This window comes from Penaeus vannamei, chromosome 38 (genome assembly GCF_042767895.1).
Source record: "Penaeus vannamei isolate JL-2024 chromosome 38, ASM4276789v1, whole genome shotgun sequence".
Taxonomy (NCBI): Eukaryota; Metazoa; Arthropoda; class Malacostraca; order Decapoda; family Penaeidae; genus Penaeus; species Penaeus vannamei.
This window is the reverse complement of record NC_091586.1, coordinates 15,752,144-15,769,643: the sequence shown is the minus strand read 5'-3', so window position 1 is coordinate 15,769,643 and position 17,500 is coordinate 15,752,144. Positions and strand designations below refer to the sequence as shown.

The window sequence follows — 17,500 nt, the reverse complement described above, 5'->3', positions numbered from 1 at the left end:
TTTTGATATGTATACAAATTTACACATATTGTCATGAAAATGAATTTCTGTCCCTATTAAAAGTACTCCAGCACTTATTCACCAGCAGAAATTAATCGTGAACATTAGAGGTCAAAGGTAATCTTACTAGTCTTATTTTCTTTAAGAAATGAGGACCTTATGCTTTAGTACTTTTTTCTTTCTTTCGATAGTATATGGTTCATCACTGTTGTGATGCGATGCGCATGTACGTCAAGGATAATCACTAAAAAATTAATCAATTTGAAGTAACAGTTTACTGATGTTAAATTTTCATCGTTAACGGTGTATTTTCAAACATATGGTCAAGGTAGCATCACAATGTTGTCACAAGAATGATCGAGGATTCTGGATTAAGCTTTCTGTCCAAACTTAATAAAGGTGCATAGGACTTATTCGATGTTACTACTAAAGACCAATATTTCCCCCCATATAACAATAACACGAGATGCATCATAGGACTACTAGTTATGATCCTAAATCGCCTTGCATTGGGAGTCAGCTTGGTCTGAGTAATCAAAAATATAAATTTAGAAAAGGTATGAATGAAAATGAACTTCACAGTGCAAGAGATGTTTTTGACTGCTTTCCGTTATACCTTCAGCAGAAATACAAAAAGGTTGCAATCAAACACAATGTGCTATTTTCTTTTATTTTTCTTGGTACTCTCTTGATGTATTATATAACCACAATTTTCAAGGATCTGTCTTGCAGCGTTGTTTATATGCCTGAACCTGTCAGGCCCCAGATGGATGCCCCCATACCACCTAGTGACCACAACTAGGACATTCTGTGCACCCACAATCTGAAAAGAATATAATAATATTAACTACCAGAAGTTCTCGGATAATATCTTATTATTAATATTAAGTTCTTCGCATGACGTCAGTGTTCACCTGATAAATCTACCCTTGTCATGGATTTTTTTTTTTCATCAGTATCTGATATGCTATTTCTAAACAATATCAACATATGTTCAAGCCAGGTCTTGCAAGATGAAATCCATGAGGATTTGTAAACTGTCTCATTTTTAATAAATCTCATTTATACACTGTGGGTTTTTCTACCTCTAAATTATTTGTGCATTCCTTCTTTAAGCCTCTCCTTCTTATGGTGAGAGATATGAGAAATATTTCAGTGATCCAAGAACAAACATGTATAACAAATGTGGAAAGTAGGGGAAGTGTACCTATATTGGACCGGTCCCAATATTGGACCACCAGCGTTTCTCCACACTGGGTAGTGCTTTCAGACAGTGGCGACATCTAGCGGACTGCTTATAAACTAAGTCCATCATGGCCGACACCAAGAAGTTTTAGTGCGGGAATTTCACATAAAAAGGCGAGAAAAACATTTTCTACCCCCTTCCTTATAAAAACTGACGAATTTAAAGAGTGTGGCAGGAGGCCGTGAATAGAGAAATGTGCAGAACAACAAGTTGATAGGTGGTCAGTTTTGGATAAAATTATCGCATCTGGAATGAAAGTTCTCGCACCCTCCGAGCTTTTACACCGGGAACTTTTAGACTTGACCTTGACGTAAATTGGACCAGTCGGGGTGCCTCATATTGGACCAGTGGTCCAATATAGGGCACGCTGGTCCAATATAAGGCACAAGCAGGCCAATATAAGGAACACGTGAGCTTGAGCTTTGGGTCCATCCATATAAGGTCAGATGCTGACTGGAATTGACAAGGGATAACAGGAATTTTCATTTAGAGTACCGGTAAGCCTATATAGGCATTAGACTGGTGCTATATTCTGTGATCTAGGATAATTTCAGTTTAGCATTCTTTCAAGCTTTTAAGACGAGCGAAAGAGAAGAATACTTATTGAAATTTATGATTTTCCAATTATAAGGCAAAATTATCTTTCAGGGGAAAATATGGGAAGTGGAGTGAAGACATGGAAAGGGCGATTATGTCGTTCAGGAACGGAGACGCGGGACTAAATGCTATAAGTTGTACATACGGGGTACCCAAGGCGACACTAAAAAGTCATCTTGAAGACAAGAACAAATATGCTAATGGTACAAAGAAGTGTTTCGGTCGCCCGTGCACTCTGCCTGCACAACTGGAGGATATGCTAGTAGAATACCTGTTATAACAGGGTTTGACTGTACTTGTTGTTGCCACAGTTCAAGGTTGAATTTCTAATAAAAGTGTTTTCAAATGTCTGTGTCACCAGCCGTTCCTAAAATCAAATCAGTTGGATATTAACCCTATCGTATGTTGGACCACGCGTCCCGATATTGGACCGCCTGGTCCAATATCGGTAACCATGTGGTCCAGTTAAAGTCCTACATACCCTAAATTGGACCAGTGAAGCTAAAATCATTTTTGAGTATTATGGAAAAAGTAACCAACTCTGGCATTCGGGAAGGCATTGGAGTACCTCATGGCTACATACTAATTGCATCTCATTCCCATTTGTAATACTGGAGAAATAGGACATAGAAGTTAGGTGGTCCAATATAGGTACACTTCCCCTAGATCACCTTCCTATAAATTCTAGGTAATCGAAACCTCGACTTAATGCGATGAAGCAGCTAGTAAACTCAAGAACTGGTCGATTTATTTATAAGCGAAAATCTCGCCCTGTACCAGGGCTGTCTACTTTTCCGTAGCAGCATTTCTGCCCTTCTCAAAACTTCATATGATAAAGAAGACAGTGATTTTAAGATTCCCTGCGTAACTTTTTTACTTTTTGCCCTGCCAAAAACAATGTACAATATATGCCTTACCAAGCCAGTAATGTAATATAATATTCAACAACATAAAATGCACCCGCATCTCTTTATAGAAAATGTATTAGATGTATGTTAAGAAAATCTGACACTGAACCTGTAGACTTGATTTCTTTAAAAAGTATGCTATTCAAAGTGAGTGTGTTGCAGGGCTGAATGTTTAAAGTCTCTCTGAAATGACATGGGATGAAATTTCCGCCACAACGACGCCAACTTTGCTTCATCACATTAATTCATATCAGGATGGTTTCAGCAATTTTCATGTTCAATTTATGTCAACTTAAATTACTTCATTATTGTTTTATACACCTTTCTTTTGCATCAAAACATCTGTAGTCATACAAAATAACAAAATTATGGCATTAGGAAAAATAATCGTTGTGACGTCCCTCGGTCGTCTTTTGTTTCCGTAGAGCAGACGAATTTCCGTAGCATTCCAGCCCTACCTGACACCGTATATGGCGCACTGAACACGAGGATTAGCCCAAGAACTCTATCAGTATTTTTTCTCTCTCTCTTTCAACTAAATCAACATACTGGTAACACATTTATGTTTGTAATATATATGGTATAAGTACCTGGGAGAGATGGAAAAAGATAACATCGAAGAACTCATAGCCTGTGTGCCAGCCTATACATATGCATGTCTATGTGTCTATGTCTGGATTTGACTGTCTGCGTGTGTGTGTGCAAGCACTAACGTTTTTATAAGCCTGCCTGTGTGTTAGTGCGTTCTTACCTTGTTCATCAAGGGTAACCACCCATTATGTTTTCATTGCCATGTAATTTTTGGATATGATGTACGTTTCAAGTACATGCAATATCTTCTGGGGGATTCATTCCTCAGTTGTCTTAACCGGGGGCAACATTGCCTCCGACTTAACGCTAAAAATACTTTAAGTCACTTTGAAGCTGTTAAACAAAGGAAATCTTAATACTAAAAAATACAAGTAAAAAATGATTTTTTTTCATAAATAAGAAAGTAAAAAATGGATATTTCTTTTGTGTATGCGTGTAAAACAAACATACAAACACAAACACACACACACTGATAGACATCGAACCGACACTTTTTTTTCTAATCTTTAGGTATGGAAAATATATATAACTGTTAAACAGGGTAAGTGTCTTACTGATAACCAAAATATATAAAGGATACAATCAAAAACAATGTGCTACTTCGTTTTTTTATTTCTTTTACTGCTCTCTTGATGCTTTATATATCCACAGCTTTCAAGTATCTGCCTTGTAGCATTATTTATATGCTTGAATCTGTCTGGCCCCAGTAAGATGCCCCCAAACCATCTTGAGACCACAACTAAGACATTCTGGGCATCCACAATCTGAAATATTGGGTAATGAATTACAACAAAAAGTCCTAAAATAGAATAAATTTACCTTTCCCATAGGATTTTGGATAAGAAAATACCAAGTAGTTGACTGAAAATCACAATAACTGATAGCAACTGTTTAGGCTTCACTGCCTTTTATGTAAGCCTGATGAAATTACCTTTTATACGAAAGTATAAAAAAAAGTCTTACTGTCATTAGTGCTGAGTATGCTTTTTGCAAATAAAACCAACGGCACAAGTGTACTTAAAATATCAAAAGAAAAACTGGATATTTCCAATATCTCAAGACCAAAAGATTTTCTATATGTTAAGATGGGGAGATTATCAAGGCATGCATAATACTTGGATTAAATATTGAACAAAATATTGTGCAGAGGGCCTCAAGGAAAGTGGGTCCCAGTATATTCCTGATAGCAGATTTACTATGGACAATGGTGAAAATACTAGATGAAGCAGGGCCACAAAGAGAAAAAATATATATTGCTGAAGAGAGCTCAGAGTGGTCTAAAAGTTCATCCAGTTGTAACAAAGATGAAATAAAGAATTAAAGACATTTCAAATAAATGTTTCTTTATTACTAATAATTAACAATAATACGACTTCATACAATCTTTTCGGTGCATAGATCCTCTTAAAACTTTATTCCGTACCCAATACGGCATGTAATACTTTAAATTCATGTCATCTTGCTCTCATCTTTTCTCCAATTTTGTAAGGTTTATATATTTCAAGTCCTCTTTATAATTTGTGTGATCCCGTGGGTCTAAGTGACTATTCATAATTCTTCCGGCATCCTTATCAACTCTTGACCCATTTAGTACCATTTAGTACAAGTCTACTGGGACAGCAGAAATATGTGACTACATGGCATTGGTTATCTTTCAAATCTTAGGTACAACTCCATTTAAACAAATACGATACATTTGGAGCATTTGGCATGAACCCAAATGTAATTATGCATCTTAAAACATATTCAGCTAGATATCTGGGAGTATATTTCAGTTGAAATATGAGGTAACAAGGTAGCTGGTATGGTTGAATGATGAATAATTAATGGTTGATGGTTAATGGTTAGAAGCGAAATAAATGTGCTAGACATCTAAGGTCACATAGCACTACAGGAAGGTATAGTAAAGGGTGATGTCAGGTGATAGTTGCTATGCGTCAACTATCTAGAGTAATGTTGGAAAGTTGAAGATGGGTAAGGGAGTTAATGAGGGAAAGGGTTATGGTGGTTTAAGTAAGAGAATTAGATCAAGTGAAGGATATTGATGCATCTGAGAAAGGAGAACAGGTTGTTATAAGAAGCAATGATATGACGTGGGTTTGGTCTGTGAAAACAGAAACCGCGAATATTCCAATGTAGGAGAGCTATATCTGTTATTTTATGAGTGAAAACGCCGGTGCGTGTGGGGGAATCGGGGGGGGGGGGGGAGCTAGGAGGTGTAAAGGAGGAGTATCAGGAGGTAGGGAATCTGGGGAAGGGCATTGTTGTGACATGAGCGATTCCCGTGTGTATCCGGGAGGGAGTGGAAAGGATAGAGGGGATGGAGGGAGGGAGTATGTGCGTATAAATGGAGTTGAAGGGGGTGGGTTGTGTTGGAAGGGAGTAGGAGGAAGTGGTGTGGGGGGAATATTAGTGGTAGGAGGATGGATATCGGAAGGATGATAATTAGAGTTGAAGGGGATGTGTTGTCTTGAGAGGGATTAGGAGGAAGGTGTGTGGGGGTGCTATGAGTAAGAGGGGGGGGGTGGATTTCAGGAGAATGAATATCGGTGGTGGACGGCATTGAGGGGGTTAGGTTGTGTTGAGAGGGAGTAGGAGGAAGGTGTGTAGGGAGAATATGAGTAGGAGGGTATGGATATCGGCAATCACTTCAAGTGTGGAGGGAGCATGAGTTATGGAAATTTGTGTCTCAAGCATATAGCTTTGAATGTCTTCCATAGTTTCTGCAGTGGAGTTGGTTGAAGAGTTTTGTGGGACAAAGGTGTTCTTATGAGGGGGGGGGGGAAGAGGAGACTGGTGTCTGAGGAGTAAAGGTAGGTGGAGGTGAGTGTGCGATAGGGGAAGAAGGGGTGGAACGTTTAGTCTGTCTACTGCGGGTAGGTCGGGGAGGGAGAGGGGATGGTGTTGGGGCTGTAGTTGAGATTGGGGTGTCTGGATTAAGAGTGGCAAAATAATTTGACTGGGGGAGGTTGAATGTAAAAGTGGAAGTGGTGGAAGTGGGGAAGTAAGTAATTATAGGAGAGGGTGTAGGAACATCTTGAGGTGGAGGGGGAGGGGCAGAGCGAGCGACATTACTAGAGTAGGGAGTATAAGAAAAACCATGTCGGCGAGCTTCCTGTCTGGCTTCACGTAGAGCGAGACCATTTTTGTATCTGAGAGCTGCCATCTCACACTCGAACTTGTAAGTGGAACAGCCTCTATAAAATACATTATGGGGGCCGCTGTAGTTAGCACATGTGCGTGTTTCTGCAGGGGAGTTTGATCTGTTATGACCAGGTTGGGCACAGAGGCGGCATCGGTCTGTGGAACAGCAGTGTTTGGCAGGATGTCTAAATCGCCAACAATTTTGACATTGACGGGGAGGAGGTTGGTATGGTTAAACAGGGAATAATGTAGATACGGACGGGAAGGTCATGTGTACTGAAAGTAATTTTGACAATATTGATGGGTTTCTTTCGATGACCTCTAGGAGGAATGGGGTAGCAATGTACTGATATCACGTCCTGGTCTTTGAGGCAGCCGAGCAAGTCTTCTCCACAATCTGACCAATCTTTCTTATCGACTGGGCAGTTTGCTGGGGAGATAGAGACAATTCCGGTATAAGTATTAAGAGTTGGATGAGGTTCTGCAGGGGTGGGGTTGCCAGAGAGATCAGTTAGTTTTGATAATGCTATAGCTTCAGCTTCAGATCTGACTGTTACGAGACGGGAGCGATCGCGTCGGGTACGGAAAGGGACTCTGCCTACATGTTTTTTGAGACATTGTTGAAAGAGAAAAGTGTTGCCTCAGTAAGGAGCTGTACGGGGGATCACGAAAAATCGGTCCCATTTAGCTTTGGTCGTCATAGAAGGACGGGGGCGTGTGGAAGCAGGAGTGTTGTTGAGGGGGGTAGTATTATGGACGGATGGTGAATAAGACTGTAAGGTTAGTAATAAGGGAGGTTGGGGTGTTTGATGAAGAAGGTTGTAGGGGTAGAGATGATGAATTAGAGGAAGTTGGGAGGGTAGGAATGTCTTCTGGAGATTGAGTCTGCTTGGGTGGGTAATGGACTAGTAGGCATGAACCCAAATGTAATTATGCATCTTAAAACATATTCAGCTAGATATCTGGGAGTATATTTCAGTTGAAATATGAGGTAACAAGGTAGCTGGTATGGTTGAATGATGAATAATTAATGGTTGATGGTTAATGGTTAGAAGCGAAATAAATGTGCTAGACATCTAAGGTCACATAGCACTACAGGAAGGTATAGTAAAGGGTGATGTCAGGTGATAGTTGCTATGCGTCAACTATCTAGAGTAATGTTGGAAAGTTGAAGATGGGTAAGGGAGTTAATGAGGGAAAGGGTTATGGTGGTTTAAGTAAGAGAATTAGATCAAGTGAAGGATATTGATGCATCTGAGAAAGGAGAACAGGTTGTTATAAGAAGCAATGATATGACGTGGGTTTGGTCTGTGAAAACAGAAACCGCGAATATTCCAATGTAGGAGAGCTATATCTGTTATTTTATGAGTGAAAACGCCGGTGGGTGTTGGGGAATCTGGGGGGGGGGGGGAGCTAGGAGGTGTAAAGGAGGAGTATCAGGAGGTAGGGAATCTGGGGAAGGGCATTGTTGTGACATGAGCGATTCCCGTGTGTATCCGGGAGGGAGTGGAAAGGATAGAGGGGATGGAGGGAGGGAGTATGTGCGTATAAATGGAGTTGAAGGGGGTGGGTTGTGTTGGAAGGGAGTAGGAGGAAGTGGTGTGGGGGGAATATTAGTGGTAGGAGGATGGATATCGGAAGGATGATAATTAGAGTTGAAGGGGATGTGTTGTCTTGAGAGGGATTAGGAGGAAGGGGTGTGGGGGTGCTATGAGTAAGAGGGGGGGGGTGGATTTCAGGAGAATGAATATCGGTGGTGGACGGCATTGAGGGGGTTAGGTTGTGTTGAGAGGGAGTAGGAGGAAGGTGTGTAGGGAGAATATGAGTAGGAGGGTATGGATATCGGCAATCACTTCAAGTGTGGAGGGAGCATGAGTTATGGAAATTTGTGTCTCAAGCATATAGCTTTGAATGTCTTCCATAGTTTCTGCAGTGGAGTTGGTTGAAGAGTTTTGTGGGACAAAGGTGTTCTTATGAGGGGGGGGGGAAGAGGAGACTGGTGTCTGAGGAGTAAAGGTAGGTGGAGGTGAGTGTGCGATAGGGGAAGAAGGGGTGGAACGTTTAGTCTGTCTACTGGAGGTAGGTGGGGGAGGGAGAGGGGATGGTGTTGGGGCTGTAGTTGAGATTGGGGTGTCTGGATTAAGAGTGGCAAAATAATTTGACTGGGGGAGGTTGAATGTAAAAGTGGAAGTGGTGGAAGTGGGGAAGTAAGTAATTATAGGAGAGGGTGTAGGAACATCTTGAGGTGGAGGGGGAGGGGCAGAGCGAGCGACATTACTAGAGTAGGGAGTATAAGAAAAACCATGTCGGCGAGCTTCCTGTCTGGCTTCACGTAGAGCGAGACCATTTTTGTATCTGAGAGCTGCCATCTCACACTCGAACTTGTAAGTGGAACAGCCTCTATAAAATACATTATGGGGGCCGCTGTAGTTAGCACATGTGCGTGTTTCTGCAGGGGAGTTTGATCTGTTATGACCAGGTTGGGCACAGAGGCGGCATCGGTCTGTGGAACAGCAGTGTTTGGCAGGATGTCTAAATCGCCAACAATTTTGACATTGACGGGGAGGAGGTTGGTATGGTTAAACAGGGAATAATGTAGATACGGACGGGAAGGTCATGTGTACTGAAAGTAATTTTGACAATATTGATGGGTTTCTTTCGATGACCTCTAGGAGGAATGGGGTAGCAATGTACTGATATCACGTCCTGGTCTTTGAGGCAGCCGAGCAAGTCTTCTCCACAATCTGACCAATCTTTCTTATCGACTGGGCAGTTTGCTGGGGAGATAGAGACAATTCCGGTATAAGTATTAAGAGTTGGATGAGGTTCTGCAGGGGTGGGGTTGCCAGAGAGATCAGTTAGTTTTGATAATGCTATAGCTTCAGCTTCAGATCTGACTGTTACGAGACGGGAGCGATCGCGTCGGGTACGGAAAGGGACTCTGCCTACATGTTTTTTGAGACATTGTTGAAAGAGAAAAGTGTTGCCTCAGTAAGGAGCTGTACGGGGGATCACGAAAAATCGGTCCCATTTAGCTTTGGTCGTCATAGAAGGACGGGGGCGTGTGGAAGCAGGAGTGTTGTTGAGGGGGGTAGTATTATGGACGGATGGTGAATAAGACTGTAAGGTTAGTAATAAGGGAGGTTGGGGTGTTTGATGAAGAAGGTTGTAGGGGTAGAGATGATGAATTAGAGGAAGTTGGGAGGGTAGGAATGTCTTCTGGAGATTGAGTCTGCTTGGGTGGGTAATGGACTAGTAGGCATTGAGGAGTGGGTAGTAGTTTCAATGTTCGGAGTCGTGGTCAAAGGAGAGCCTGGGGTCGGGGAGCCGGTTGGCCTATTTGATGAAGGGGCAAGCCTCATTGCCCCTAATAGGGGCATTTTCATTACTGGCAATGGGAAGCCTTGACTATGTAAAGGGATATAACAGTCCACCCCCAGTGCCCTGTAGGGGGTAAGGGCTAGACAATTAAATCAGGGGAGTACCGCGCCCATGGTTCCCGCAGGCCGTTCAGGACTGGCACAATGTCAGCATTTCATCCTTTCAGCACGGCTCTTACATCTTAGGAAGTAGATAGTAGAAGGGGTTGGAGAAGGGACGGAAACAAAAAGCTTGAGGGGGAAAAGACCATGCAAAATTAATTGAGTCGAGGGCTGTGGCCCTAGGTAGGGGAGATCCCTGCATTGGGTCTCAGTCTCCATCTCCTAAGCCCCCTCACGACAACAGCGGGCAAGGGATTAGGGGGGGGGGTATAATTAATAATTTGAGTGAACTGGCTTTTTCTAAGTATAGTGTCTTCTTTTTTAGCTTTTAGTCTTTTCTCAGTCGATATGCGATGATTTTTTATAGAATTCACGACTATCTTCGATGGGCAGCTCATCCAGAAGGTTATTCTAGACACTGGTCTTTTTTGGAATGGCGTTTTTCTATGGGGGAACATTATATACTGTGACCAATCCAACCCTGTAGCTGATAGACACTCGGTGTGGATTTCCCCAACCGTGAGGGAAGCCGAGATGCTAAAGCAAGCACTGGAGTATAAATATTATGAAGCTTATTACTTAGTGGTTTAAACGACGAATTATTATATCATACTTGGTATAAATAAGGAGAAATAAGCACTAAATATTACAGCAATGGTGCTCACTAAAATTTAAAAGATTATCCACACGAACGTTCATCTGATTTGCGTTCATTTGAATACAAACACCCACTTCTACACACTAAAGACACGGAGCTCACTTATGATATTATATATGCACTAGTGGACGAAGTGAGAGCCAGAAAATAATTATGGAATGCCATTCACAAATAACATGATAGCGAAAGTTAAAAATAATAATGGATGAAATAAACAAGAAACATTGCAAGGCTGGCAAGGCTGTGTTACGATCGATAATTTATCATATTTCACACAATTTCAATCACTGTATTTGCTTTATTTTCTATGAATCCATAAATATATCTCTCGTACATCACTGATGACACTAATAGCGTATATGCTAATATAAGTTTATTAACGGATTTTTCATTTGTTGAATTACGAATAACTGATAAAATGGTTTAGAGTCTTTTCTTGAAATTATTTCTTTTCTTGAAATTATGGATATATGATATTACTCATAGAATCCACGGCTATCTTTGATGCATAATTCATTCACGATATTGTAGGCATTATGGTCTTTCCTGGGACGATGTTTTATACAGGGAGTCATGGTATGACCAATCCCTATAGGTACCTGATAGACACTTAGTATGGCTGTTCGGTGATCCCCCGGACACAAAAGACTAGGATGACCATTCCTTTCCATGTCTCCATCTAGAAGTTGTACCTCTAATTAGTATACTCATTTTGCCTGTCACATAGAAAGTCCTTAATCAATTTATTTGCACATCTGCATATATTATTTGATCCTGATCTATAATTCGGAGGATTTTACAGTAGGCCACAACAATTTCTTTCTTGAATAGTGAGCAAGTATGGTGATAATGAAATGTTGGTGGGAGGAAAAAAATCCCCGTGGGAGGAAAAAAAAAACAGCACTAAAATAAGACAAGTGTACCTCTTACCATTCAAAGATCAGAAGTAAAGGAATGTATCAGTTCTAGCCCCACCTGGATGAAGTACAATTCTGTCTTACTAAACAATTGAAATTGAAATTGAAATTGAAATAATTTCTTTGGTCATACAACTTATTTACAGAGCTAGTCATTATATACAGAATGTATAGGGTATGACCGAGCTTTTTGGTTATGGGTATAACCTTAAAAAGCTCAACACGAAAACAAGATTGATAATGAAATGTTTACAAAACATAATGACTTAATGCCAAATGAACATTAATATGAGAATAAGACATATTGCATAAAATAGTCTATATAAGATACGAATATAGTGGTAATTACTAATTTACAAAAACACATTATATTAAAATACAACACAAAGATAAAACGGGGTTTACATACGAACATTATTGTACTATTACTACTCAGTAATTGATAAAAAATAAAAAGTACTACCAATAATACCGGCATTAAAGGTTACGAAAGCATATGTGTACAGGACATAAGCGTAAGAATGTAATCACTAGTTTTCAATATGGCATCTTTACGTCCTTTGCCATTTTGTACAGGTAGGAAAAGGACTCTTCCTTTCTGGATATGAACTGGAATTTAATATAAAAAACAAGAATACAGGTATTTTTGTTTTAATGTGATTGTTTAATCCTAGTGCGCAGGTTCTCAGCGCATATTGCTAAATACGCCAGTACTGATCAGAAGCGATCACCGACCACGGACACGAAAGACAGACATGACGCATGAGAGTAAGGTATTTCCGACAAATATATTTTATTTTTGTTTCGGGAAAGGGAAAAACGATACCATACACTATGAAATATACACAAAATTAATTTGTGTGTGTATATGTATATATACATATATATATATATATATATATATATATATATATATATATATATATGTATGTATGTATGTATGTATGTATGTATATATATATTTATTTAGAGGAATTTGAAAAAAAAATCGGGATTTTCACGTTTTTTCATTTTCCTGGTAATAAATGTCGGCGGGTCCGCTATTCAAGTAAAAAATGCTGTGGCCTTTTCTCTGTGAGTTTTGAAATAGCAGTAGTAATTGTAAGCTTCGATGGGCTCTTTTTCTGACTCGTTTCTTCAGAATATTTTTCATGAAATCGCTTACTTTCGCTCTCCTTCACTTTATGCTGAACTCCTTTTGGTCTTTTCTTATTATGTTTAGATTTCGCACATAAAGGTCACACATGTTTCAGTATCCCACGTATTTCTTGTTCTGTATATTTTACTCATTTATTGAAAATTTTAAGCCGCGTCAACATCTATGGTAATTACTGGCGTATTCAAAATATAACGAGAGGGTGAAGCTTACGGGTTAAGTCCCCGGATAAGGATTTTTTTCATTAGGCGCTGTTTGTGGATTTCCAGGATATTTAATGGTCAAAACAAATAAAAGTTCCAGATATCAAAGTTAATACAGCAATATGATAGTGTTGTGGCGAAAAGGACTAGAAATGAGTTAACGATCAACACAAAATGCGTTACCTGTCAAAGGTTGCAGAGCGCTGTAGGTTAGTATGCTAGTGGAAAGTGGAAAGAGGAGTCCAAGGCCTCCTTTATTATTTATAGTGGTGTTAAAACGACACAAAGCCAGCCTTTCATCCTTTCAGCATGGCTCTCACACTTTAGCATGTGGACAAAAGGGGATGAAGAAAAGAAGGAAAAGGAAAGGGGGTGAAAATTAGTTGAAGCAAGGGCAGAGGTCTAAGATACGGGCGATACCCTAACTTGGGCCTAATTCTACGTCTTTTAATCCCTCCCCCCCCCCTAGACAATAACGAGCAAGGGATTGAGGGGTAATGTATTATTATATCTCAGTCATCGTCATCAAGGAACTCCCTTTGGCGTTCATAATTATCTCTCATAACTATACATTCTTTCCCATTCTGTCTTTACATTTCCGTGTAAAGAACAATATTTCAATTTCTTTATTTCTTTTGCATATTTAGTCACATATAGATGGGCTATTTTCCCTTATATATTCTGCTACATCTTAATGATATTAATGATTATTTGGAATTCCAAATAGGTTTGTACTCAAAGAATTAGGTCGCACTTTCAGATCTAAACTTTCCCTTCTGACTATGTTGTGAGAATACCCTTTTTATAAGAATCCAGTTGTACATATTTTCATCCACAGCTCTTCAAAAATTTCACACGTCACCCTCAATGCTCTCCGGTTTGTAGTAAGGTCCTCCAAAGCCAGTTGCTTAGATTATCTGAGACCCCGTGACCCTACCTCCTGTGTATCCACTTTCCTACCCATATCCTTTTCTTGTCCATTTTTTCATAACAAAATCACTCATTCTAGTTTGGAACCACCTTGCAAAGGAGAAGTGTCTCACAGCATATCTTCCCGCAATGCCTTGAAGTTAAGACTGCTTGGAGACGCTAGCGAATCCATAATTCTTACTAGCAACCCATCCGCAACAGAATTGTCTCTTTGGCCACACAGACCGAGATTATTGGCCCCATTTGCACCTGGCTCATTCCGTAGTTTGCAGACAACATCGGGCACCTAAAAGCTTTTATTTGGTTATCATTTTAAAAACTTAAAAAGTGAAGGTTTAACCTCTCTTTACGTGCCAGTACCATAAAGTTTAACCATACGATCGTTGCCGCTGCTTGAGGAGATAAACAATTTCCGTCCGATAAGCCGATAGTGCGGGAACAACGAGCGATGGTGCCAAACGTCGTTAGGTCACGAATGGTGCCAAATGTACCCAATGGGCAGGTTTTTCGCTTCCATCCTTATCAGCTTGAAATCCGTTCTGGATAGCGATGATAAGTTGGCTACAAAAGACGCTAGCATCTAGCGCCAAAAGCATACCGTATAAACCAGCCTCATCTGACACCAACGAGTCTGTCGCGGGAACATCGAATAGCCACTTGCCGACTGAGGCTTACAACCCAAGCTGTGGCGGCTTTAATAGCAACTATGGTACTAATATGATGATATTGTTCATGATGATGATAACAAGAACAACCAAAAAAGTAATAGTTATAGAAATAAAAATGATAAAGTCAATGGTAATATTATTGCCACATTTATTAACTCCCATTAATATTATTTTTATTATTTCGTATCTTTATCATCATCATTCCTTCATATCATTATCTTAACAAACATCAATGTTGTTGCTGCTTATTGCAAAATGAATAATAACATTATAATCATTATCATGATCATAATCTTCATGGTCATTAATATTATGTTTTTTACTGCACTAGATGTCCTTATCATTTAATCATTGTTGTTACTATCATGTTCATTGTTTGAGTGTGCGAAACTTTCATCTATTAATAACACAAGCATCGTTTATCTCATAACAATGGACACTACCTCATGACTGCAGTGCATTAACTTGATCACATCTTTATTGCATTAAGACATGCTATAGATAAAAAATTTAATTACCAACACATTTACTGAACGCATTAAAGGTTAGCTGGCTGAACACTTCTGGACACGTTTACCTTTATTAATGCTGTGACTACTTCTGGACATGTTTACCTTTATTAATGCTGTGACTACTACTACTACTACTACTACTACTACTACTACTACTACTACTACTACTACTACTACTACTACTACTACTACTACTACTACTACTACTACTACTACTACTACCACCACCACCACCACCACCACCACCACTAGTTCTAGTTTTAGTTTTTGCTTTAGTTCTAGTTCTAGTTCTAGTTCTAGTACTAGTTCTAGTACTAGTTTTAGTACTAGTACTAGTACTTGTACTACTGCTACTACTACTATCAACTGCTGTTGTTTTGTTTAAGTTGTATCATTATTTTCCTTTCTTTTTTAAGGTCTCTGGATCAGACCTTCCAGTTTCCTGCTTTTAGTTGTTTGCCACTGCATAATTTTTTATTATTTTTTCAGTCAAAAGAAACGAAACATGCTGTGGTATAGCATTTTCAAAATAATGTTCACTTGATATAGTATATTCCAAGATAAGGTACCAATGGAAACTGAATAGGTCTAAAAATAATAAACTTATGACCCAAATATATATATGATGCTCTTGTGCCAGATATGAACAGACGAAATGCCACGTATACCTTTTATTTCTTCCGTCATATGTAAAACAAAGCCGAACACAAATAATCTACAAATAATTTTTTACAGAACAATTTTGTACAGTTGGAATCATTGCATTTTAAGATCATAGCAACATGGATGATTGAGGACACATTTATAATAATAAATTAATGGTTACAAAGTCAAATAAATGTGTTAGATATTATAGGTCATATAGCATTATAGAAGGGTGTAATAGTGAAAAGAGTAAAGAGGCAGTTCAGGAAGGTAGGATAAATAGATCAAAATGTCTAAGGAAGAAGTGTAGGATTTTGCAAGAATGTATATAGGGTAAAGCAGGAATTAACAAAGGAGAAAGGGATTTAAGTGCAATTGTATCACAGTTTCAGGGAGAGAATCCAGGTAAGGGGGTTGTTGTGACAGTCACAGAAAAGATAATGGGGAAGGAGGGAGTAGGAAGGAGTGTAGGGGGAACATGAGTAGGAGGAGGATGGATGTCAGCAGTTACTTTGAGTGTAGATGGAATAGGAGCAGAGAGATTGGAGGAGGAGGAGGTGTAGGCATGTTATCTTGGGACGAATGTCTCCTAGAGATTCTCATGTGGAGTCAGTTAAGGAAATCTGAGAAACAACGGTTTTCTTATGAGAGGGAGAAGAAGGGACAGATGTTTGAGGGCTGGAGGGAGAGGTTGATGGAGGAGAGGATGGGACAGAAAATGGGGTGGAGCATTTAGTTTGTCCTGTACAATGAGTTGGGTGAGGAGGAAGAGGGGAAGGTACTGGGGAAGTAGTGACTGGAGTGTCTGGGATGATGGTGGAGATTGGGGTGTATGGATTTGAAATGGCAAACAAATTTGATTGAGAGAGGAGAGGGGTAGAAGTTGGATGAGGAAGGGATGCAGGGGGTGATGCAGAAATATCTTTGGAAGAAAGGGGAGGGGTAAGTGAAGGACAGTATTGGAATAGGGAGTGAGAGAAAAAACCTTGTAGGTGTGCTTCCTGTCTGGCTTCTTGTACAGTGAAGCCAAAGTTGAATCTGAGAATTACTGCTTCAGACTCAATCTTGTAGGTAGGTCAGCCCCTATAAAATATGTTATGGGAGCCACCACAATTGGCACACATACAGAGCAGAACAATATGAATAGTCATGACCAGGCAGGGTACACAAAGGGCATCGGGCTAAGGAGCAACAGTGCTTGGGGGAGGTCATGTCTGTTGAAGTTAATTTTGGCTACATTGGTGTAAGACTTAAGCTAGCATCTGTGAGGAATAGTGTTCCCCTGTGCTGCCACTGCATCCCTGTAAACAAGGCAGGCAAGCAGGTCTAACCAGTCCTTGTCATAAATAAGAATCAGTCAAGGAGATGAAAACAGTTCTGGTACAAGAGAAAGTGAGGTTCAACAGGAATACAGTTTGCCAGTGAAGTTAATCAGGGTTCGTGTACACAAACTTGGGAGTAAGATATAATGAGTAATGACATGAGTGGATGGTTCAGAAAGCATAAAGGTATCAGTTAATATCAAGGAGGGAGTGTTAGCATCAGTGGTTGGAGTATTAGTCAAAGGAAAGGCAGGGGTCAGAAAGCCAGTGACAATTTGAAAAAAACATAGCAACAACTACTTCAAAATTCTTAGATATTTCACATAATAATAGCATAAGAAAGATTGGTTAAAAATAAATATATTTATGGAGTGTCTGCCAGAAACTTCAAGACCTGACCTGCATTTCACTATATAAATTCAGAAAAAAATGTGAGAATGATATATGGTTATCTTTGATGAAATTCCAAAGAGTTGGTCAAAAATTTACACCAAATCTCTCTTCTTGGAGAACATGAAACC

The 17,500-nt window shown here is 39.7% G+C and overlaps 1 protein-coding gene across 3 annotated transcripts in view; it reads right to left on the bottom strand.

Moving 5' to 3' along the window:
* Nucleotides 1-656: 656 nt before the first annotated feature.
* Nucleotides 657-17,500, bottom strand: part of LOC113800787 (protein IMPACT-B) — a 118,142-nt gene continuing 101,298 nt past the window's right edge. For 2 of the 3 annotated variants that reach the window (XM_070116290.1, XM_070116287.1), the window contains exons 7-8: nucleotides 1,208-4,106; nucleotides 657-823 (exon numbers count right to left, since the gene is read on the bottom strand). In XM_070116290.1, coding sequence (XP_069972391.1) covers nucleotides 3,939-4,106 — 168 coding nt within the window. In that variant the 3' untranslated portion in view covers nucleotides 657-823; nucleotides 1,208-3,938. The remainder of the gene's footprint in view (nucleotides 824-1,207; nucleotides 4,107-17,500) is intronic. The other variant, XM_070116289.1, reaches the window with a different exon arrangement.